Raw genomic sequence first — 23,522 nt, forward strand, 5'->3', positions numbered from 1 at the left:
GTTTCTTTGCTACTGAGCTCACGTAGTCCAGAAACATAGGTGTCCTTGCAATGTTAATTTCTGCTTACTTTGTGAAAAAACATGAGACGTTAAACATTTTAGCAAGCTATTTTTAACAAATGTATAAAAACACAAAAGTAAATACACTTAGTATATTTAATTATCTGAATCAACAATAATATAACTTTTAAATTTGATATTCCGAAAATGGAAATTGTTTTCTCCAACCAAATCATACATATTCCCTAAACTAATGTAACTTTGGAGCTGTAAAAATAAATTCGTTTTTATATATATAGTATTTATTCTCTAATTACTTAAAAATATATGTCTTCAAAATATCCAAACATTTCCCACTTCTAGTTCTGCTCTCAATTGGATTAAACTTGGGTAAACACAAACACCTAATCATATGAAAATTATTACAAAGCTAAGTGGCAAGGGACAAACAACAACACAAAATTCAATGATTGAGACCTGAAATGCTCAAAACAGTACCACACATTCAGTGAAGTAGGCTTGGATTTTAATGCTATATCCTTGGTATAAAAGATTCTACAAGAATCTACAAGAACAGTCAAATGTAATTTGTTTCCACATATGATGAGGAATGAGCTGGGATATAAATGATTAATTTACTAATTAGAAAGTTATTTGGTTCAAGAAGAATGGAAAAATACTTTCATTGATACAATAAAGAAAACACACACACTATAGCTTCCAGTCTTTTAAGTTGATGTCCTCAACCTGATATAATTTTTTCTACAATAAACAGGATTTGTAAATGTATCAACACAGTTACAGAGATTAGGTAAAACAATGCAAAAGGTTTTTAATTTTTTTTTTTTTTTAATGTGAACTGAAAGGAAAATAAAAAATACCTTCTGGCTACAGGAACTGCTCAGAGGTCCCCAAATGTAATTTAATTTTAAAAGGATGAGAGAAGCCTATGTCAGATAATAGTTAAGAGATAACTATTCTCTCAAATGGCCATTAGGCAAAGTAAATAGCTAAAGCTTGGGGCCGGCCTGGTGGCTCAGGAGGTTAGAGCTCCATGCTCCTAACTCTGAAGGCTGCGGGTTCGATTCCCACAAGGGCCAGTGGGCTCTCAACCACAAGGTTGCCAGTTCAATTCCTCGAGTTCGCAAGGGATGGTGGGCTGTGCCCCCTGCAATTAGCAACAGCAACTGGACCTGGAGCTGAGCTGCACCGCGCCCTCCACAACTAAGACTAAAAGGACAACAACTTGAAGCTGAACAGCACCCTCCACAACTAAGATTGAAAAAAAAAGGACAAACAACTTGAAGCCAAGACATAGAAACAACTGAAATGCCCATCGGTAGACGACTGGATTAAGAAACTGTGGTACATTTATACAATGGAGTATTACACAGCCATAAAGAAGAAAGAAACCTTACTATTTGCAACAACATGGATGGACCTAGAGAATATTATGTTAAATGAAGTAAGTCAGACGGAGAAACATAAATACCATATGATCTCACTTATATGTGGAATCTAAAGAAAAGCATAAGTGAATGAACTAATCAGAAACAGTTTTGGAGACATAGAGGAAAAACTGAGGGTTGCTAGATGGGGCGGGGGGTTGGGGATAAGGGGGAAGGTGAGGGGATTAGAAAACAGTCAGTAACCATAAGATTGCCACGGGGTTTTGAAAATTTGGGGAATGTAATCAATAATGTTGTAAAGATTTTGTAGGGTATCTGATGGACACTTGTCTCATTAGGGAGACCACCTCAGGGATGATGTAGATGCCTGATCACTGCACTGTACACCTGAAGCTGAAGCTGAACAATAATGAATGTCAACTATAATTTTATATATGTATATGTATGTATGTGTGTGTATATATATATATATATATATATATATGTATATACTTGCAAGAAGCGGAGTACAGCATTAGGAATAGAGACAGTGGAAATGTAATGGCTCTGTGCGATGTCAGAGGGATAGTGGATGGGGGAAGGGGGGTTCACACAGTGTGAGGGATATAAAAAATAAACGTCTAGTATTACTTTGTCTTGTGCACCTGAAACTAATAAAGTAAATAAATAAATAAATAAATAAATAAAATAGCTAAAGCTTTATTCTCCAAAATAACCTACAAATTATAACTGATTCATTCCTCTAAACAGGAGGAAGAAAAGTAGGGAAAAAGGGAGGGAAGAGGAAAGGGGAGAGGGGAGAAGGAAGGAGAAGAAGTGGGAAGAAAACAGCATATCAAGAGGTGAGAAATTTAAAAAAAAAAACAAAACACTACAGCAAAAAGCAAAATGAAGGCAGTGGCTTTCTTCTGAAAAAAGAAAGCTCTTGATTTATCTACAAATACTATCAGTGAGATGAATAAAATACCTTTATAAAGATGACACAGAAGAGGAGGGTGTATACCAGAATTTTTTGAGTTCAAGACTGAGAAACTCTTTCATTATGTACATAGTAGAAAGAGATGGCATCCTGTGTACTCAAATCTATGAATTTACAGTGGATTTTATCGTTATACCACAATACTGGGGTAACTTGACTCTATCCTAAGTTATAAAGCATAATTTGCTAGTAATTAGTGTTTTTGTTCAAGTAATTTTAAAGTGATTTTGTTAACAGAATTTTTAAATACACAGAATCATACAAATTTGGTGATGAAAATAAATGTTTACCATTGGGTAGAATTCCTTATTGAATGGGCGAGGAGACTGAGGACCAGAGGTGAAACTGATTTGTCCAAAGACCATGATTCCGGTGAAGAACACAGACCCTCTGACCTGAGGAGCTCTTTTCCCTCCAGCACAAGTTTCGGCATTCATCACTTCTGTGTAGCCATCGTTGTTTGAAATGACTTTTCTCACACTTGTCACTCATCACAAACTAAAATATTTTAATAATCGTTACATATTATTTCATAATCACTTAACTAGACTATTTTTTCTTTCATTTAGTTTTTTAAGAAACAAGCACTTTGCCAAGCCGCAGGGCCATGACTTCTACATACGTAACTCAACTGCCCCTAAGAATTAAACTGTAAGTTTTGATGGCATTGATGTGAAAAAATGAGAAAATGCTACTCGGTTTTCTGTGACTTGGTACCAAAGACAGACTAAAAATATGAGAACTGAAGTCTAGAGAAAAAAATTGAGAATGATATGGTTAAAGTCTAAAAACCATAAATAAAGTCAAGGATGATGATGAACCAAAATGTTCATCAATCTCTAGGTAAAAATAAAGAAAAGTGGCCCAAAGATTGGAAAAGTAGGTTTTAGGATAAATAAAAGGAAGACCATTCACATTTAAGGAATTTGCTGTCACCTGGTGATAGAGATTGAAAAGATAGATAACTTCAGAAAAAGCAAATTAATTCCTCACTCATGTAATGGTTTTTAAGGGAAGCAAAGTGTGCCCTGGAGTAGCATTCCTAACCTTTGAGGTTGACCACAAACCAGAGAGCCAAGCTTTTTCAAGAAACTTCAAGGCTACTTTCACATAGAATATACTAGTCTGCATGACAGTGGGTCAGACCCATTTAGCAAGTCTTAAATTCTTATTAGAAAGCAAGAACTCCCTCAGTGGAATATGCTTGAGAGAATCTATCAATCTGCTAAACCATTTCTAGGCTAATAAAGGGAAAAGGTGCAGAAAGATATCACTAGCTCAAAAAATCTCACCAACACAATACAAAAACGAATAGACTCATTTACTAGTCCGAAGACTCCCCAAGAAACAGGAACCCTCTTTGTTTTCCTATCACCTAGCTCAGTATCTACCATCGAGCAGGGCTTAACAATTATGAGGTAAACAAGTTCTGCTCTAAAACTATAAATATCTCCCAGAGGGTGTTATTAGTCATTTACATCACTATGGGGTTAATAAATATGGGGTTAACAACAAATGTGGGATTAACAAATCTCAGAAATGAAATTACCCAAGCATTTAGGTTGGGATGGTCAGTAATGTGGAAGAGACCAGTAACACCCCCTTAGGGCCTGGAAAATTAACCACCAAACTCACACCTAAAGAGATTAGGATACATTTAAAGGCCAAAGTGCAAAACATATATGAAAATTTAAAAGAATGCACAGAAAAATCATTAGTTTACATGCTATTCATGTGATGCCAAGGAAAACACTTATTCTAGGGTGTTTTAATTGCTCTTAAAGTTAAATGAATTTTTAGTAAGCATACACCTTTTCTTCCCATATATATATATATATATATATATACATCCAAAACTAATCCTTTTTATGGATCTAAGCACAATATATATTATTACACATATAATAATATATAATATATTAATTTATCTATATAGTACTGTATATTAGATATGAAACCAAATTATATTTGAGGAATATTGCAGTACTCATATCAACAGTATAAATTTTATTTAAATCACCAATTATTTAGCACCAAGGATCTTATCTAACATTTCTTCTCTTCATTCTCAGAGAATCTGGCCCTGTACTTATCACTTTGATTCAGAAATCATAGAATCACTTGAATCCTTCTTCACCCAAACTTGGAACAAACTCTATGGCCACAGAAATATCTACTAATGGTCTCCACCCCAAAAAGAAGCAGAATCCAGGGCCAATTGTCCACAACTCTTCTGTGCCATTACCTCTGACCTCTGTGCACAAATCCTGCCTCACTATTGCAGTCGGGGCAAGGAGGATGGGGGTGAGAGTAGAGGTGGGAGCTGATACAGTTTTAGCAGGGGAGGCAAATGCTCCAATAGCCAGCAAATAGCTGATAACTGTGACTTCTATGGCATAACTCTCTCACAAGGTAAGGATTCCAGTGACCACTATTTCTTATAAGAACAATGGTTTCCAGTGAACACATGACACAGAGTGTGAAATGATGCAGAGCACTGACCTGTATATAATACACATACACACACACACACACATACACATACACACACACCCGGAATTAAAAGATTACTAGGACAGCGGATGTCCAAACACTGCCAAACTGTGAACCCACAGAGATAATCAAAGTGTGAGCACGGTAGCAGTATTAGAAGGCCAAAGGATTACCTCAACTTTGCTCCACACAATCTCATGTGCCAATAGCTAGGCCACAAAAGCCTGGCAACATTAGACAACACTGTACTGTAAATGCCATTGTTTTTGTTTGTTTGAAAAGGATCTGGGAGTAATAATCCTAAATAACCACAGCCATCCCACCATCTCTAGAAATATCAAGACTTCAAAAGGTCAAAGTTTCAAGATAAAGGAAAGATCAAAGCCATGAAACAATATACTTTTTTAAATGAAAAGTAATTATGTATATATACTATATAATACAACATGGGCATGAAGGGGGGGAAGGGATGAGAGAGAGAAATTCACTGCTACTAAGCAAACTCATAAATCCTAAATTCTCAGACGAGTGGAGCCACGCACAGTCGTAAAATCACCAGTCCTTATATTGACAGTGCTGCCTAAATCATAAGCACCTCCAAAGGACACCGACAGGCTTCCTGGTCCCAGGGAAACAGAGCAAAGGGCCTGGAATGTCTGTCTCCTGCTAACCTCCACTTGGACCCTTACACAGCTACCGGTACCATCACTTACCACTAAATGCTAATAAAAAGCCAGCAGAGGGAAAACATGCAGGTTTTGAGCAACTATAAGGGCTTGGTAGAGACCAGGGACCACAGCACTGGCCCAGAAAGATGGTTCCAGAACAGCTGGGCACAGTGCACACAAGCCTTATACATATTCTGTATAGTCAGTTTTCTGCTGGTGGCAAAAGATAGCAGTGAGACCTCCAACAGAGCAGTATAATCAAATACATGGGCAAATTCTTCAGTGATATTTCTAAACAGTGCAGAAGTTTAAATGTGCACTCCAACTTTTAAAAAAAATTAATGTATACTTAGCCACAGAATTTGAGGCCTCCTAAGGAGATCTTAAGAGACCTTCCGATTAAATTCTCTTTCTAAATAGGACAGAGCTGCTAAGTAATTTGACTAAAGTTAAAAAATCAGTTAGTGGCAGAAGCAGGATCTGACTCTCCCCAGTTTGTTCAACACTTTTTCCACTCAAGGAAAGTGACCTTGAAAATTGGTCAGACGACAATGGCACAATTATTGGTCACCACGATAGCAAGCAACAGAATTATGCAATAATAGTTCATTAAGAGCAAAGCACAGATGACATCTGAAGGGGGTAAAAGTCTTAAATGTATATAATTTTTTTTTAAATTATTAAATTGTGGAAGCCCTTGCTTGAATCTGAGTTTTAGCAAACAATCTGTTGCTTCAATCCCAGTGAAATCTATGCCTTGTGTAGCCTAATTTAAAATGTAAGGCCACACAGATCTGGAAAAGCACAGCTTTATCCTTCTGTTTAATTTATACTATAGGGTGCTGTAATTAAGCCTGAAATAAAAGCTATATTCTGAGTAAAGACAAAAAGCTCTTGTTAATGACATTCCATTCCCAATGTAGAATATAACAAAGCCTTCTTCATTTGGAGCCAACTGTCATTATACTTTGTGGCTTGTATGGGGCTATTGGACTAATATTTGTACAGGGATTAGTGTTGGGATAACCAATCAGTTAACTCCTCCACTGTGGTCTTCTATTATCCTCAAATAAATGGCCAAAAGGAAAAAAAGAAAATTGGCAGGCTGAATGACAACTATATTTATGAGATTAAACTCAAACCCTTCACAGTTTGCCGGGCAACTAATAACCATTTGCCAAGCTGTTCATTTAATAATGAGTCAGTTAAGCCAAAAGCAAATGTTCCTTTAATCAACCAATGCTACTAGAGTCATATCCACACGGACATGCTCCAATTATTTATGTTATATACTTCATTTACAATAAGAAGTACGAATTGACATGTATAAGAAACAAATTCCTCTTATTAGCCAAATGCAAGTTAGCCTGCAGTACTTTGAATAAATGGAAATTTGCAGGTAATTTTGTAATTTATGAAAGCCAAAATGACCAAAAAATTATCTGGGGAGTAATTCCTATTTGTGTCACGATTCTAGACCAAGGGCCAGGAGCTGCCTATCCAACCCTGCACACAGTATCACATGACCTTAGGTCATCTAACTGACTGTGTTCCCTCATTTTATAAAATAGTCAACACTGAGACCATCCCCACCTAGGAATTATGATGACTGAGCAAAATACTGTTTGTCAAAGTGAAGTAAGTTGTATATTATACAACATAGTCAATAAGGTACAGTACAATTAATCAGAGGAGAAAAAAGTGGTGGGGGCTGTGTTCCAAGAAATGCGTGTGTCAAAACAGGAGATAAAACCAAGTTGTCTTAGATCTCTGTTCTGCTTCTCCCACCCATCTCCACATACCTCTACCCATAAACTAAGAAAAACAACCAGCAGATGTGTCCTTCACTTTTACTTACTAATAGTTCGTCCATACTGGTCTGGCATTTTTCCAAGTTGATCCGCTTGATTGCCACACGTTCTTGCCTGGGTTTGCACAGAGCAGCCTGAACCACAGCAGTAGCTCCACTGCCTGAAACAAAACACAAACAACATCAGCTATTGAATGGCACACTTGCTGGTTACTATTCATGAGCCCCTTCATAAACGTCTACTTTTTTAAAGGTCTTCTACTCAACGTATTCAAAACATTATAATTTGATATCTTTTTAAATAATTTATTAAGTCTGAAAATAATTATCTGGAGGGGAAAAGGAAGGGAAAAATGGACTTTTCTACAGGATACAAAGACAGTATCTGATCTCCAGAGACTCACAATCCAGGGGGGTGACCCACATGAAAAGAGCCCACAGCTACGCAGCGTGTTTATGGCCCCCCAGAACAAAGGCTGAAAAAATGGCGGGTCAACAGCACAGGGACCAGGGACATGAGCATCTAGGAATAACCCTTCATGAAAACCACTACCATCCTCAGGTCCTGATATTTTCTAACTTCAGTGCCTTTGAAATACCTCAGGCTCTTCTTCCACTTCAGCCCAAACCAAACCACTCCAGCCTGAGCTACTGCAGGGTTTCCATGAGATGCTGTGACAAACTTATCTGCTATGAGCACTCTTTGAGCTTATCTCTTCTGAGCTGGCTCTACAATTAGAAAAACAGGCATCCACCTGAGTATACTCATGTTGAAAGCACGACTTTCAAGGATGCCAAGCAAAATGATGCAAATGTGTCATTACAAAAGCTCTCTCAGCATTCATATGAATTTCCTAAGGTTTCATGATCATTAGCTAATGCACTCAAACTCCTAGGAGACAGAGTCATGTCATTATCTATATTTTATAAGAGCAAAATGTAGACATGTAATGATTTGTGGCAGAGCACAAAAAGCTCCTAATCGGATTTATATTCCATAGGGGCAAAAAGACCTCTACGTTAAGGCATCTCAATTCTGCAAAGAATACCAAAAATCTCATTCTCATCACATAAATCCTCTACTACTGCAAGACTATCAATGAGCTAAAAAGCTCATGGTTATGAAGCGGCCGGATGTGACCATATACCTTTCTTCTTCAAGTCTTTTTTTTTTTTTTTCAGGCACCACTTCCCAAATGAGTCATTAAATATTACCAAAAGGGAGAGGGGGCATCTTTTGGCAATAAGGAAGAGAGATCAGTATTAGCTTTCCTTACACATGTGATAGAAAGGCATGACATTCCTAGTGCATACCAAGGCTGTCCCACCCCTTGGAAGTGCCCAAACGTGTGTCTTCAGAGCTAAAGTTCTACCCTTTCTTCTGCCCTGTGGTCTCAACCATCAGTGCTGGCTTCCTGACCCGGGGACCGAACATATCACCCTAATGCTCCAAACCCAGGTCTCCAACTTCAAGACTCCCATTCCAACCTGTGTTCCCTGGAGAAGAAAATCCACACATACTGACCACCCACTGTACAGTAGGCACCATACTCACATAATTGTCCTTACAAGCCTGTACTTTTTTTTATCATTTGCCTCATTTTATATTTGACAATATGGGACTCGGAAAAGTTGCCCACACAGCTGACGAGTACCTGAGCTGGTATCCGAGTCAGGTCTGCCAGATCCCAAGCTCCACGCTTTTTCCTACTTCCCACAGGACACAGCACACTCTTCCTTTCCCCACTTCTTTTGGCCTTGCTAAGAAAGTACTTTTTTGGGTCATATATGGTTGAAGAAAAGAGAAACAACCTAGAGGGAAGTTTCAAGTGAGCCTCACTCTCTCTAGAATTCAGTTCCAACAGAGAGTGCTATTCTCAGAGACTGTTTAAAAGGGCCTCCCTGCCCCTAACCTCACTTCTTGCTCTGTCAGCTGCTACTCCAAGTTTCACTGGATTGGCCTCACTGGCCCTGCAGATCACAGCATGTTGGGCTCAATCCAGAATGTTCCAGATACCAGAGCCAAACACTACAAAGAGCCCTGCTGATAGCAAAGTGTATTTTCCAGTCAAAGTCTCCAGAACAAGAGACCATCACTGAAGGAGCCACATAGAAAGTGATAAGTAGCTAGTTAGCACTGGGCCTGGTACCCAGCAGAGAAATCAACAAACATCTTTAAGTGGCTGCTGATGGGAAGCCATTTTCAGCCCTACCTACTGTAAATCTCCCCACAATCCCACCCCTCCAACCTGAATCCACCTCCCAGAACATTCTCAAATCAGGGGAACTGAGCAACAGGAAAGAAGGAAACAAAGTCCCAGAAAAGATCAAACAAGCGCATGTAATACAGGGCTACCTATCACAGCCAGTTAAGTTCTTGCCTGGGGAAGACTCCTGACTTCCACCGACACCAATGAGAAGTCTGTGCAGTGGGAGGGAGTAGTAAGGAAAGCCTTTTACTAGAGCTTTACAACCAGATAACTGTTGTTGCTTTACAATTACAGCTGACTAAAGAACAACTGGCAGCTTCTCAGCTCCAGAGAGAATAAATGTGAAACTTCATGACCTGAGATTACTGCCATAGCATGAATGCGTTTAACCATTCATTGGACAATTTGGAAGATTCTGCTTTGAATCCAAAGATTTCCTTCAACTATAAGAGAGATCAAGAGCAATGTCAGAGGTGCAGGGAGCTTTAAAGACCATCGAGTCCAACCCCTCACTTTGTGAATGAGGAAGGAAAAGGAAGGGAAGAGATCTCTCACTAACATCCAATCGGACAACACTTCGATCGGGACTTGCCAGCCTCCAAACTGTGAGAAATAAATTTCTGCTGTTTCAGGCACCCATTCTATGGCATTTTGTTATGGCAGCCGGAGCTGATTAATACAAAAGCCTTTCTTTGCCTGTTCTAAGTCACTGTCCACTATCACCAGTGGTAAATAATGCCCTACAAATTAGAAGTTCTCAGAAACTTCCTAATTAAGACTACAGCAATAAGAGGCAAGATCCAACTGAAGGGCTTCTGGTAGGCCACTGTAGTTCCCAGGTCTTAGGTTAGCAGGACCCATGAAAAGAAGGTTAGATGGGGATTCTCTCCAACCCTGCTACTGATCCCCTGCGGAGCTGGGCCTCATTTCTCTCTAACCCTCAGATTCCTTAGTGGGCACAATAAAATCTACCTATAAGGCCTAATATCGTAATGGGCTTCACATCCCTAGAAACATTGACTCCTTAAGCATGAGGCTCACTCTCTGGGACTCACTTAGCATCTGTGACATGAAAGAGGGAGACTATATCTGTAGTTCATATGGCACCCGGGGGAAAAGAGAGAGAGGGCAAAGCATCTCCAGGCCATGACTAACTTTCACTTTGCTGACCAAAAAGATGCAATTGGTTTAAAAGGGGGAAGAGGAGGGCTAAATTGGAAAACCAGAAGACTAAATAAATGATTTCTAAGGACTGATCCAGCGTGATATGTCTAAGCCAGAGAGTTCAGGAACAGCTATGAATTAATATTCTATAGTTAAACTTCTCGCTGATAATGTACTTTGCTAACCTAAAACATGACTTTCAAAAATCTTTGCCCATCCAGATGACATGAGTTCGTATACTAGCCCTGCACCTATTAACTAACTGCTTATCCTTGGATGACTTTCTTGATTTCTCCATGCCTCAGTTTCTTCCTTTATACGATGGCGATAATAGCACTAATGATCAAATGAGTTAATACATTGAAAGTCCTTGGAACTGTGCCTGGCAAGCACATAGGAAGCACTAATTAAATCTTAGCTGGTATTACTCCTCAGGGAAATCCCTCCAGGTCAACTGGTGTCCTGCCAATTTGTCATTTTAATGCTACATAATACTTCATGGTGTTGATGTACAACTTATTCAGCCCTTCTTCTATGGAGGAGCATTCTCTTTATTTCCACCCCCACCCCTCCATAAGAACAATGTAGCAATAAACATCTGGTACTTTTTAAAACATACATTAGTCTACCTACACTTTTTTATGTTCAAGTTAGGCTATAAAGTGGTCAATTGTCCAGTAATCCCTTCCCTTAAATGTGAGGATTTAAAAAAATAAAAAAAGTCATTACGTTAGCCTCTGACATGAACGGTGGCCAGTGGAAGGAAGCTCTGCCCTCACAACCCACCTACATGAGGAGCTCCAAGCCAAACCTTTAATAAGAGTTTGCCCATCTCCTTGAAAGGACATGAAAGTTCTTAATTATATGCTGACCTGTCCTTTCTCAAGTAAATAGTCCAGAGCTGTATCGGGCTTTCTTTTTGGAGGTGCTGGCTGGTGGCGCGTAGTAAACAAAACCAATGGCTTTGGTCCAGCCGATGATTTCTTCCAGTTCTCTCTTTACCCAACTTACTCTGTGTGCTCTATTTATATCATGTGTTCAACCTCAAAGCCCCTGCAGCCAATCAGGTCACATGTGGGCCAGAGGCTGGCCAGGGTGTGAATGGACACACATGAGAGCTCTGCAGGGGTGCAGCTGCCATTCTGCCTCTGCCCATTGTCACTATGTGAGATGGCTGACCTAGCAAGGCAAGATTCTGCTTTTCGCAGGAAAGTTGAAAAATCCAGAATTTTGTAAGACTTCCTAGTAGGATAACATTAGCAATTAAATATTCAAATATTGTGAGTCACATAAATGCTTCCTGTAGGCTGTGATTTGCCTTCCTGCATTACTGTCATTTGGCTTCAAAGGTATACCCTTCCTTACCGGATGGTCCAAATTTTTAATTATTTATTAGATTACACATATGAACTTGCCATTCTTCTAGATTAAAAAAAAAATGATCACATTTCCTATGGCTCAACGTAACATGCAAATGTACTCAGGACATGGCCCCAAATTGATTTACTATGTCACCGTGTCACAGCCCACCTCATCCTACTATTTCACACACACAGAAAAGTATCAGGTCTATTCACCTGTCACATTTGGTGCGTTCTGTGTGAAAGGAACACGCACAGTAAAGTCTGTAGTCAAATACAAGGAACAGAAACAGCGAGACAGATGTTACGTGGGATTTGCTCTATGGATTCCTTTACAAAACAGACGCTACTGCTGGCCTGTCTGGATAAAAGGTGCACAGACCTTGTGTATACACGAGACTGGGCACAGGAAAGCCATGTTTTTCAGGGCAGCTGCACACAGGGGACCCTCCTGAGTAACCTGGTTTGTGTTACAGCCAAGCTGGCTGAGTCACGAGAACCAGTTAGTAGAGCCTCCTTCTGAGGTTGCCGGAGCAGATTTAGAGCTCACTAAAAAAATAAATAAATAAAGACCATGGTGAGGTGGAGAAATGACCACTCAGTGAATGTACTTACATTTCACCACTGACCTGGATAAACCACCTTATTTGGGAAAGCATGATTAAAACCTTTAGAGGTCACAGACCTCACCAAAGAAAATCAGCACTTGTATGCAACTCAGCAAGAACCATCTGATAATAACACAGAAAAACAAAAAGTAGCCTCGGGTTCCGATTGGAAGAGAGATAGAGGGAAACCGGTGTGGGGAATCAAAATGGAATGAATGTCAATAAACTCACCTTGGACCTCAAGCTGCATCTAAGGCAACAATTTTTAAAAAAGAAAAGAACACAACATGAAAAACAAACCTATACTATACTTACTAAAACCAGAACGGGGGTAGATTGGGAAAACCTAGCATAAAGAAAATCAATAATGAAGTTATTAATGGGTACAGGGAAATGCTACACACCAGGTTAAAGAGGAGTGGTTTGAATGTGATAAGGAGCTGTTTTTAAAATTAACAGACTCTAATTTCCATTTAATTCAGTGTAATTAACACTGGGATTTACTTCTCGTCATTTTGTCTTCTTACTGATACACAGTAGCTAAAAATTACTCTGTGAATACTTACTTGCATTAAGAAAAAAAATAACAATTAGTCTGAAGGGCACTCAGGTTAGACTCATCAAAGCTGAAAGTGTATTCTAGGATTCTAGTCCTAATGTTGACATTGACCAACATGAAACTTGGAGTAAACATATAACGGCTCTGTAGGTGAATGTGTGTTTATTTTTTAAGAAAAAGACTATCCTAGTATTTTGATGGGAGGGCGGGGGGAGTTGACAACTAGTCCCAGGGACTGGCTATGAATCACTTGAGATGTTACCTTAACAACTACAAGTGGACTTGCTTCAGTACTGCCTCATCGGAGGACTTACAAGCTCACGAGCAGTCTCACTCAGCCTTGTCACTCCTGGAATTAGCCACGGAGGCCCCTGCCTGGAACCCAAGAGGCCCTCAGTGTTTGCTAAGTGAATAAAAACTCTCATCAACCCAGCCGCCTGTAGACGAGAGAGGTGAAGCAGTGCTCAAAGTTGGGTCTACACACAGGAGAGCACACCCGGTGTAGACTATATATAATGTAGAAGCAAGGAAGAAGAGCGCTTTTGTTCAATATGCTAGCTCTGGACAGCGCACCGTGTGTGTTGTTAGGTTAGTTGCTGGTGGATGTAACAGTTAACTTCAAGAAAGGAGCCCAGGGAGGCCACCTGCCTGAATGCGCTTCTGATTTGCAGAACATCCCTTTCAATGCTGGAGTCAAGAGTCACAGGAAAGCGCTTATTAAAGAGCAGTGTTCCAGCCAAATGGGTGTGGACCTCAGTTTTTAAAAATTAAATCCCCCAGCCACTGCTCAGCATGGAAAAGCCACACAAAATGAGGCAGGCTGAAATAAAGCAGGGCCTTCTGTGATTCTACTTGAGCATAAAGAGGTGACAGAAAACACCTAAGAAGGTGAGGAGATGACAGACAGGAGCCGATGACAGCCCTCCAAAGCCACCTCAGGAAACTGTGCCAGGCCCTGGACTTCAGGAGAGACACAGTCCTACGGAGCAAACTGTATTTTCACATTCCATTAAAGGTCACTTTGACGTCCTTGGTTGGGCCCTGCAAATTCAAAGCCCCCAGATCTGGCAGGACTGAAAAACTTCCTGTTCTGTTTTGAGGGAATAGCAACAACTCCCAGCAAAACTCACTCATTTCACTGATTAAATCAGCCAAAGAGAAGCCAGGATTCCACAAAGGAATGCCCACTGCTATTCATGCAGATAAAAAGACATCCCCATTGGCAAAGGCCAAAAGATACAAGTGTCCTGCTTCTAACATGGTGCTCTAATAAGGTATGGCGGTGGTCTCCAATTCCTTTCTGCTCCAATCTTAAGCCACCTGGAAATGGGAAGGGCGCGAAATGCTAAAAGAAGAGCCAGTGTCTACTTTGACATCAGTCCCACTCATCCCATCTCAGCTATGTTTCCACGCAGCAGCCTACCTATCTCCTCGTACCTGCCCCTAAAGAGAGTGAGACGGATCCTTTCAGGGATTTTGCTTCACCTTTGTGCTTGCACCTTATGTCTCCGTTTGGCCCCAAAATATGGCTGGTCAGCCAATGCCGGGTAAGACTCCCCACGAGGGTGGGGGTTGGGGGGACAACCCAAGCCAGGAGGAGCCACGTGGGGACCAACAGGAGAACCCACAGGGTAGATAGAGGTGGGCACAGCCCCCCACCTTCCCCTGGCTAAGGAGAGCCTCTGTGTCTGTGGCTGCCTTCCTTCCCACAACCTGCAAAGGAAGTGACTCAATGATGTGCTCTCCATCTATTCATATGCATAAAGGTTTTGTCCCTTGGAGAAGTACATACATCCTGAGACTTAGGGTTCTACTGCCTGCAGGCAAGGGTGATTGGCTTGAATCAGTTTCCTATTATAGGGTATAGAATTCACAGATCTTGAGATTGACAAGCATTATCTCCTTTACTTCCTCACCTAACTAATAAAACTATGCATTGGCCCTATTTGGGGCTCAGTCCTTGAGGCTGGAGTCCCTTGGCCCTGCTTGCACTCTATTCTTGGCTGCTGTCTCTTAACCCTGCGCCGCCCTCCTGGCTCCCCACAACGCTCCTGGCGCGCGACACGACACAGCTGCATGCATGTTGTCTTTGTATGAAGAAAAAGGGAACCCTCTGAATGGAGAGTAACCTGGGAGAGCAAGGCCTAACACGCAGACAGAGCTCAATTAGGGGAAAGCTTCTTTCTCCAGCTAACTGCATGAGAGCTTGTTGGGCTGAACAAGGGTTAAATGTGCAGTCTCCATGGGCAATGTACACCCCTGTTGGACTTTTAGCATTTCCATAGCCTCCATTCAATGAGAGAGGGGGGGGGGAGGGGGAGGGGGAGGGAGAGGGGGAGGGAAAGGGAGAGAGGAGAGAGAGAAATAAAAGTGGTTTCTAAGTCCCAGGACAACCCCAGACTTAAGAAATTAGCCTCATGAGAAGGTCCTGGGTTGAGGCCAATTTTCTCAAAGCCTCTGAGACCAGGCAACTACACTAGAAACACCTGAGATGTCTGTTTATAAAGCAGATTCTTGAACCCATATCCAACCTATTGAATCAGAATTATTTCAACTGGAGGCCTGAAATCTGGATTTTTAACATGCTTCTCCAGTGATTCCCCTATACTCTTGAGAACCACGGACACTGGTATCAGCTTCCCTGCCCACTCCCCTGCCAGGACACCAGGGCTTGGGAACATTTATTTATCAGCCAGGGGCCAGTTGGGAAAACTAGGTAAACTAGATACTGCAGGAGACATTATTTAATATAAAGAATAGTTTCAATAGGTGTTAGAGAACTGAAAAAAATTGAGTGATACAGAGTAATTGTAGGAAGCGCCTACCACCCTTACAGCCAGGCGTGGGGTGAGGTTATCAGAATCTAACAGTTTAGAGAAGGAGACCCACAGAGCTGGGACCAGACCTCTGAAAGGCAGGTGCTGACCCCTCAGGATCTGTGAGGAAAGACTCTCAGTGAGGGTCCCCATGGGGCTGGCACTCAAACTTCTGAGGACTGGCTGGGGCGGGCATCTCTGAGGGGCGCCGGGAGACTGGTTCCAGGATGCAGAAGGAAGCTGGAGACCGGAACCCACTGCTGCTAGCAGAGTAAAAGACCCTTTCTGGAACGAAGCTGACAGCAACAGTAAGCAAACAGGATGAAGCATCCCCCTTCTCCCTCCTCCAGCTCCCCAGAATCCCCCTAGCACCCCTTATTAGCAGAGCTTAACGGGGAAACAGCAGACAAAGAAGAAAGGTGCTTTGCCTAGTACCAGTATACGAGACAGTCTAGAAAGGAGGCCTTGCTAGACAAGCGCTTCAAGACAATCACTTAATAAGGAGCCAAGAGAGCACGACGTGCATCTGCTCCAACAAGAGGTCCAGGCCGATTCCGAGCTCCACCTGACAAAGACCAGGCTTTCCAAACAATCATTTCACTCTGTTTTCAAACATAATTCCTAACATGACCCTTTTTAATGTCTAAAGACTCCCAAATTGTTCACTCTGTACTTCCAAATCCAGCCCAGCCCCACTGTATTTCCTCTTGGTCATGTAGTAGTTTTATGAGTGGGGATCTGAGGCCAGACAGCTCTCCTGGCCATGTGACCCTGGGCAAGTTGCTTGTGCATTTGAGCCTCAGTTTTCTCAATTATAAAAAGGGAATGCCAACAGTTATCCACCTCACAGGATGGCTGTAAATATTAAATGAGATAATGCATGCAAACATAATAATAAAAGTGAACGTGCCTGGCATTTAAGTGTTTAATTATGTTTTGATAACATTATAAACAATATGATTACCCGAGACACCTAGATAGAAACTAGTACTAGGTCTACTGCAAGCTTCTGAAAAAAATTCCTTTTTCCTCCATCCCCCATCAGTGCGGCTCCCATGGAGCCCCCAGTTCCTGCCCGCTTCTTACTAATTCCATCTTATGGATCCCTGCTCCTGGCAGCCGGCACTGACAACTAACTTCTATACCACAGTGATTGGGTGTACAGAAAATTATGCAGGGAAATGATTCATTGTTCCAGATCCACTTCTCCAGTAATAAAATATCTTTGGCTACGACATCCATGAAGCAGCAAGTAACTAAAAAATTTCTCCTAGCTCAAGGACAAAGGGGAAAAAATCCATTCACGTTAATGCCACCCACCCTTCCCTATCTCTCCATCTGATTTGATTTTATTCATAATCGAATTCCTGTTTATCTGGTCTCCCCTGGCAACCTGAGGCTCTCCCCCAAGTTACAGCCACACAGCAGGAAGTTACGGCAGGCCTCTAGGTAGCGTAAGGTCTTCTCGCCCCCTTTCTTTTGACACACTCTCACCCAGAAGCAGGGGAATGATGCCACACTGAAATGACATCAGAAGAGGCATGAGGGAACAGGAGCGCTGATTACAGGAACGCAGACGTCCAGGGCAGTGGAAAGCAGTGTCTTGACAAACCCAGTGTGCGCTGAGAGCACGGCTGAGTGAGAAGGAAGATAAAGAAACACCCCATGAAGGGCCCCGACAACCCACTAGGCCCTGACGGAAGCAGCAGCATGCTGTCAGTTCCTGCCTTCACCAGCTCTGCCCTGGGGGTCCTCCTGATGGAAGCTACTGGAATGATCCCACATTGCCATTAGTGGGAGCCTGGCTGGAGGACATGAGAACTCTCCCTCCCATAGTCTTGGGGTTGGGGACCAAAGTGCTAGGACTATGTAAGAATTGGAAGATGTGAAGCGAGCATAAGGGGGCACCTGGATATCGTGTGATACTGATTTAATGGGTCTAGAAGGGGTCTGAGGTGCTGTTTCTACAAGCTCCCAGGGGATCCGATGGTTCCATGGACCACAATTTGAATTGCTAGCACATAGGGGATACCAGCTGACACAAATCACTCCAAAGGTTCAAGATACCCATCTCCTAACAAAGCAGTAGGAAGTTTAGAAACTTCCTGACCCACCTCCTAGTCCCCTGTGGCTGACTGAGCCATAGGAAAGCAAATGCCTAGGGAGTCAGGAATGAGGCACCAGCTTGGGACCCAGCTCCCTGACTTGCAAAGATCCAGGAGAAAATGCCCCTCCATAGAACCACACATAGGAATTTTATGTGCATTTAGCCCTTCGGAAATGAAGATTCTACACTCCTCCCATTAACATGTAATTTACTACCCCATTTTTCTACATTTTCAGAAATTCATTACAAATAAAAAGGTGAGAACAACTACCGTGTTTCCCCGAAAATACGACCTACCCAGAATATCAGCTCTAAAGCATCTTTTGGAGCAAAAATTAATATAAGACCCGGTATTATATTATATTATATTATATTATATTATATTATATTATATTATATTATATTATACCTGGTCTTATACTAAAATAAGACCAGGTCTTATATTAATATTTGCTCCAAAAGACGCATTAGAGCTGATGGTCCGGCTAGGTCTTATTTTCGGGGAAACACTATATACTTTCCTGCCTCAATAGACAACGTACAATTAAACTTCAGAATTATTTCTAGCAACTATGGTTAAAATTTCGCTGGACTTCAGTTAACTGGAAATTTATTTTATGAATTCAGAAAACACGATTTCTCAACTATCATGGGTAAATAAGGACACACAGTAAGCAGCCAGATCATTGTATATGCTTTTAATTTAACATATATTGGGTCCCCAGTCACACTCACACCAAACAATTAAACTTTATCATAGCAACGTTATGTCTAAATTCAACGTATACAGATTACCTCGTATAATATTCAAACATTACAAACGTTAATTTTTTTAAAAATGAAAACTAGTTTCTTAGAGCATGAGGCCCAAGTCCCCATATCTGTGACCATATCTCTAAACGGAAGCAGATGTGTAGTCTATGGATAGCTGCTTAGGATGGCATTAGTTCCTATATGGCTGATAGCCACTCACTTGTTACCTCTTTTTAATAGCTAGGATGAGTAGATTGATAAGATACTTATTCAATTAATCTGTTAACAGACTTGTTTATTCCTTTCTCATTTACTCAACAAATGATAATACTTAGTTTTATGTCTTTGCTATCAAGTTTTTGGTTAACTGACATTTCTACCTTGAACTCTAAGCTCTCAGAAGGCATTTACCTACACCTTTGATTTACCCTGTTCGCTGGCAAGATGACCTCTCCAGCACATAATGTGATAAAAACCTGTTGTGGTGCTGGCCAGAACCCTCAGGTCTAGGCTCTGGGCTGTGACCTACTGGGTACAGTGTATGGACCAATTCCTACAAAAATAAAAAAAATAAAAAGCCTAAGTTTCAGATTCAGTCTCTTCATGTGTCAATTAGCTTCATTAGTTAATTCAGCCCATCCAGTCCCAGTAAGGAAAACAAAATGAACAGATAGTATAACATCTCCACCACCATTAATGGAGAGGGGTGGGGGGGGCCCCCAAAGCACACAATCTACTGGCTACGTATAATTGTAATAATGCCTTCAACACACAGAGAATAATAGCATGTTGGAGTTGGAAAGACCTTCAATTTACAGCTCATACAATCATATAATGACAGAGAATATGTACTTGTTTATTCATTCAGCAGATTTTTATTGAGCTTCGAGAATGTGCCAGGCACTATTTCAAGTGCTGGAAAAGAGACAAAGCGCAGAAAGTGCCTACCACATAGGTTTCCATGTTAGTGGCTGGGGGAGGGGAAATTGTTTTTAAATTATTAACAAGATATTTCATTTTGTGGTAAGTGCTGCAACAAAAATAAAACTAAGGAATGATAGTGATCGGTGGGGAGAGCACCTGAGCTATGATGGCCAGGGAATGGTGCCATCTGAGGTGGTGCCATCTGGGCTGATGAGAAGGGGCTGCCATGCAAACATCCATGGTTGGAGCATTCCAGGAAGAAAGGCAGCACATGTACAGGGCCTGAGGCAGGAATGAGTTTGGAGAGTTCGAGGGACAGAGGTAAGGGTGGTGTGGCTGGAGCTTGCTGACCGAGACGGCAGGTGGAAAAAAATGATGGCTGGACAGGTAGGAAGGAAAAACATTTAAGTACTAAAACTAAGTATGTAATCATCTCCACTATATCCATCAATACATTTTATAATGAATAGCTCTTCCCAAAACTCTGCCACCAGAGCAGGTCCATCCACCAGAATATATTCTGATGGCTCCAGAGGACAATTTGAAATGCTTTGGCTACCACGCATTGTTCAATCAACGTCCAAGGAAGGAGATATGAAAAGCAAGCTGCTGCTATCTCCATTTACTCAGTGAAAAGAAGCAAGAGAGGGGATGTGTTCCCACATATTCAAGAGAGATTCCTGGGAAAAAAGAATTGTTCAGTCGTCTCTTACAAATGACTATTTATGTGCACTGCCTCCTATGAAGAAACATTTTATAAAATTGAAAGAAGTATAAATATTTGGTATTTGAAGGTATTTTTTTCCATCCCACTCTTTTACTTTTGGATGCTTAAAAAAAATAATTAACCAGTCAAATGAGAGCTTTTATCCTCCCTTCCTTAAACCACACTAAATAATGAGGAAGAGTGTTTTAAATAAGTTTTTAAATATACCTTTATCCAAACACAACAATGTTCATGGTAGTGTATTACATTGTAATCCTTATTCATACACAGACACACACTTATATACATATATACAGTCATAATAATTATGGCTGTGTATTCTGCATTGTGAATTAGATGGCAAACGTATTTCATGTTTCTAAAATAGATTTATACTAGTTGCACCACAACATCCCCACATTACTGAAACATAAATTATTGCCTTTAACCCTAGAATTGGGCACTTGAATCTTCCTTTGTATCAGTTTTGTATAATTTTAAAGGGATGGTCCACCTTTGGTGCAAATGGAAGCTAAAACAATGCGAAATGCATATGCTGCAAGGCTCTTGTAAAGTTGCTGTATTTGCTAACTCATTTACTTGCTTATAAAATCATTTGTCTGTCAATGATTTGCCAAACCAAGGGAATAAAAAGAAATACATCAACTTCATTCAAGGATTATTTACCTAGGATACTAGAATAACTCACAAAGCACAACAGGAAATCAGCTGAACCTGCACCAGACAATGTGAACTTTTTTTTTTTTTCAAATGAGTGAACAGAGTGTGGACTTAGGTGGGACACCACATTCTCCAACTATGATGCCACCAGTCTTAGCCTTCGCCAGGTGGCTAAGCACTGTTAAGAGCCCACAGACGAAATGCTGCAAGGGTCAACTCTCTGAATGTTTTAAAAATAGTACATTAAAATAGTTTACTATATTTAAACGTATGTGGGTAATTTAGAAATATATATAACATGCACGTACATGTTATATAGAGAGAAAATGCTATACTATGTTCTAAAGGTGTCTTTCCTTTAAGGCTTCCTAACTCCTCAATGCATGTCTAAAAAAATGTCACATGCTCATGCAATTGCCAGTTCCCAGCTGTCCTCCAGATTCTTCACTATGGCATCGTATTTTAGGCAATGCTAAAAGTAGCAGTGGGGCGGGGGAACTTCAGGGGCTTTAGCTTCAAGAAATGTTTAAAAGAAAAACCCCAGATCCCTTGATACCCTGATACTTAAGGGGTTGTGACATTCAGTAGAGATGAGGCTGACACTACTGAAATTTGTTCTCAGCTTTAAAAGGAGGCCAGCGGCAGCCTCTCTGTGAAGACTCTCACAAGCGTTGGAGACAAAAATGGGTCACATCTCCCATGTTTTCATTCGCTCTCCTTACCTTGTGAGTCCACCCATTTCAGGAGAAGGACCGAAGGAGAAAACGTGATGGCTGTCTGCAGATCAGATCCCATCACAGAAAAACCTGTACTCCATTCTGGAAAACTGAGGAAGTTGTTCAGTTTTGTAAACTGCATCATATTTCTAAATCACTGGTAGAGAAGTGCCACTTATAAGAATTCCATGATGATTCCCTTTGTACAGGGAAATGGTAACCCTGTATTTTAACATTATGTCAATGCAGGCTTTCACATCTTCTGCCAGGGCTTACACTGGAAAAAGACTCCAAAAGCATGTCCAAATTCTTGGACAACTGGTATTCCGTGATATCAGATACTGCCTGAAATAATTAAGCTGTCAGCAGGGCCTTGGAACTGTTTGCCTATAAGAGTATCTGGATGTCATATTATGTTTCACGATAGTATCTGACCTGCATTACCATTCCACACATTCTCCAGCCAAAACCAAAATGACCAAATAGGGCCAATAAATAATGTTTATTTTCCATTCACCTTCATTTCTCTCTTGAACTTTAAAGTAATATTTCCATGCTTTTTCTTCATCTGTGTATCAAAACTATACACCGAATTATTTTTAAAAGGTAGAAACAGCTATGAGTAATTAGGCAAAAAACAATCCACGGAAATATTAAATGTCTTACCAGTAATCTTAGAAATCCCTACACTTTAAATCTACAAGAAACCTGCATACCGAACTACCATCTCACCTCATTCTCTAAACCAAATGTATTTTAAGGGTATCACTAATTAAAACTAGAATTAAAAACTATTCAGCTCAGCAAATTCTTTCTCCTTTTTCATTATCATTTAACCATTAAACATTCATCTTTTACATTTTTATCAGTTTATAAATAATTACATGTCCTCCATTTGGCTTTATTTTGATTAAATCCACAGAAATGTCTACCTGCCATGGGCTCAGGGGCTCAACAGTACCAAACAGAATAATCTATTAACCCAAACAGGCTAAGACTTATTTGATAAACATCTTACATGTGGGATTGAAAAACAGCAACCAAGAACAACCTGACTCTTTGATTTACATACTTTTCATGTAAGACTCACATTCACAGCTTCAAATTCATTAAATTCAACTGAGTTCTTGGGGAAGAAAATTACCCACCAGGAGTGCAAACTTTAAAGGCACATCTCACGTGGTTTACATTTTCCAACTACACTCCCTAGTTGACCATTAATTTCGACCTCATGCTTTCATTTATTAAATAAATGATGAAAATTCCTTCCAAGATTTAATTTAAAATATTTTGGATTCGCAGCCCACATTGCGAAGGCCAAACCTTAGCTGGCAGTAAGACTCTCTGTGCCTGACTGAAAAATGTGGGTAAAACATTTCCCACAAAATGATCTCTCTGAGAACACACGCAGACCCAGAACTGCAGCACAGAAGCACTAAAATACATTTCTGGGCAAGCCTGGGATGTTTATTTTGTCCTTACGTCAGGAAACTACAAACATTCACTTCAGGAGTTAGCAAGCTCTGGTCATCACAGGCCCGCTTAGTGGGGCAGCCTC

The 23,522-nt window shown here is 40.7% G+C and overlaps 1 protein-coding gene across 4 annotated transcripts in view; it reads right to left on the minus strand.

Moving 5' to 3' along the window:
- Positions 1–23,522, minus strand: part of STK39 (serine/threonine kinase 39) — a 281,554-nt gene that overhangs the window by 217,884 nt on the left and 40,148 nt on the right. For all 4 annotated transcript variants that reach the window (XM_074337417.1, XM_074337430.1, XM_074337427.1 and 1 more), the window contains exon 2: positions 7,408–7,520. In XM_074337417.1, coding sequence (XP_074193518.1) covers positions 7,408–7,520 — 113 coding nt within the window. The remainder of the gene's footprint in view (positions 1–7,407; positions 7,521–23,522) is intronic.

The sequence above is a fragment of the Rhinolophus sinicus genome, linkage group LG01, assembly GCF_036562045.2.
Source record: "Rhinolophus sinicus isolate RSC01 linkage group LG01, ASM3656204v1, whole genome shotgun sequence".
In the NCBI taxonomy this organism is placed as follows: Eukaryota; Metazoa; Chordata; class Mammalia; order Chiroptera; family Rhinolophidae; genus Rhinolophus; species Rhinolophus sinicus.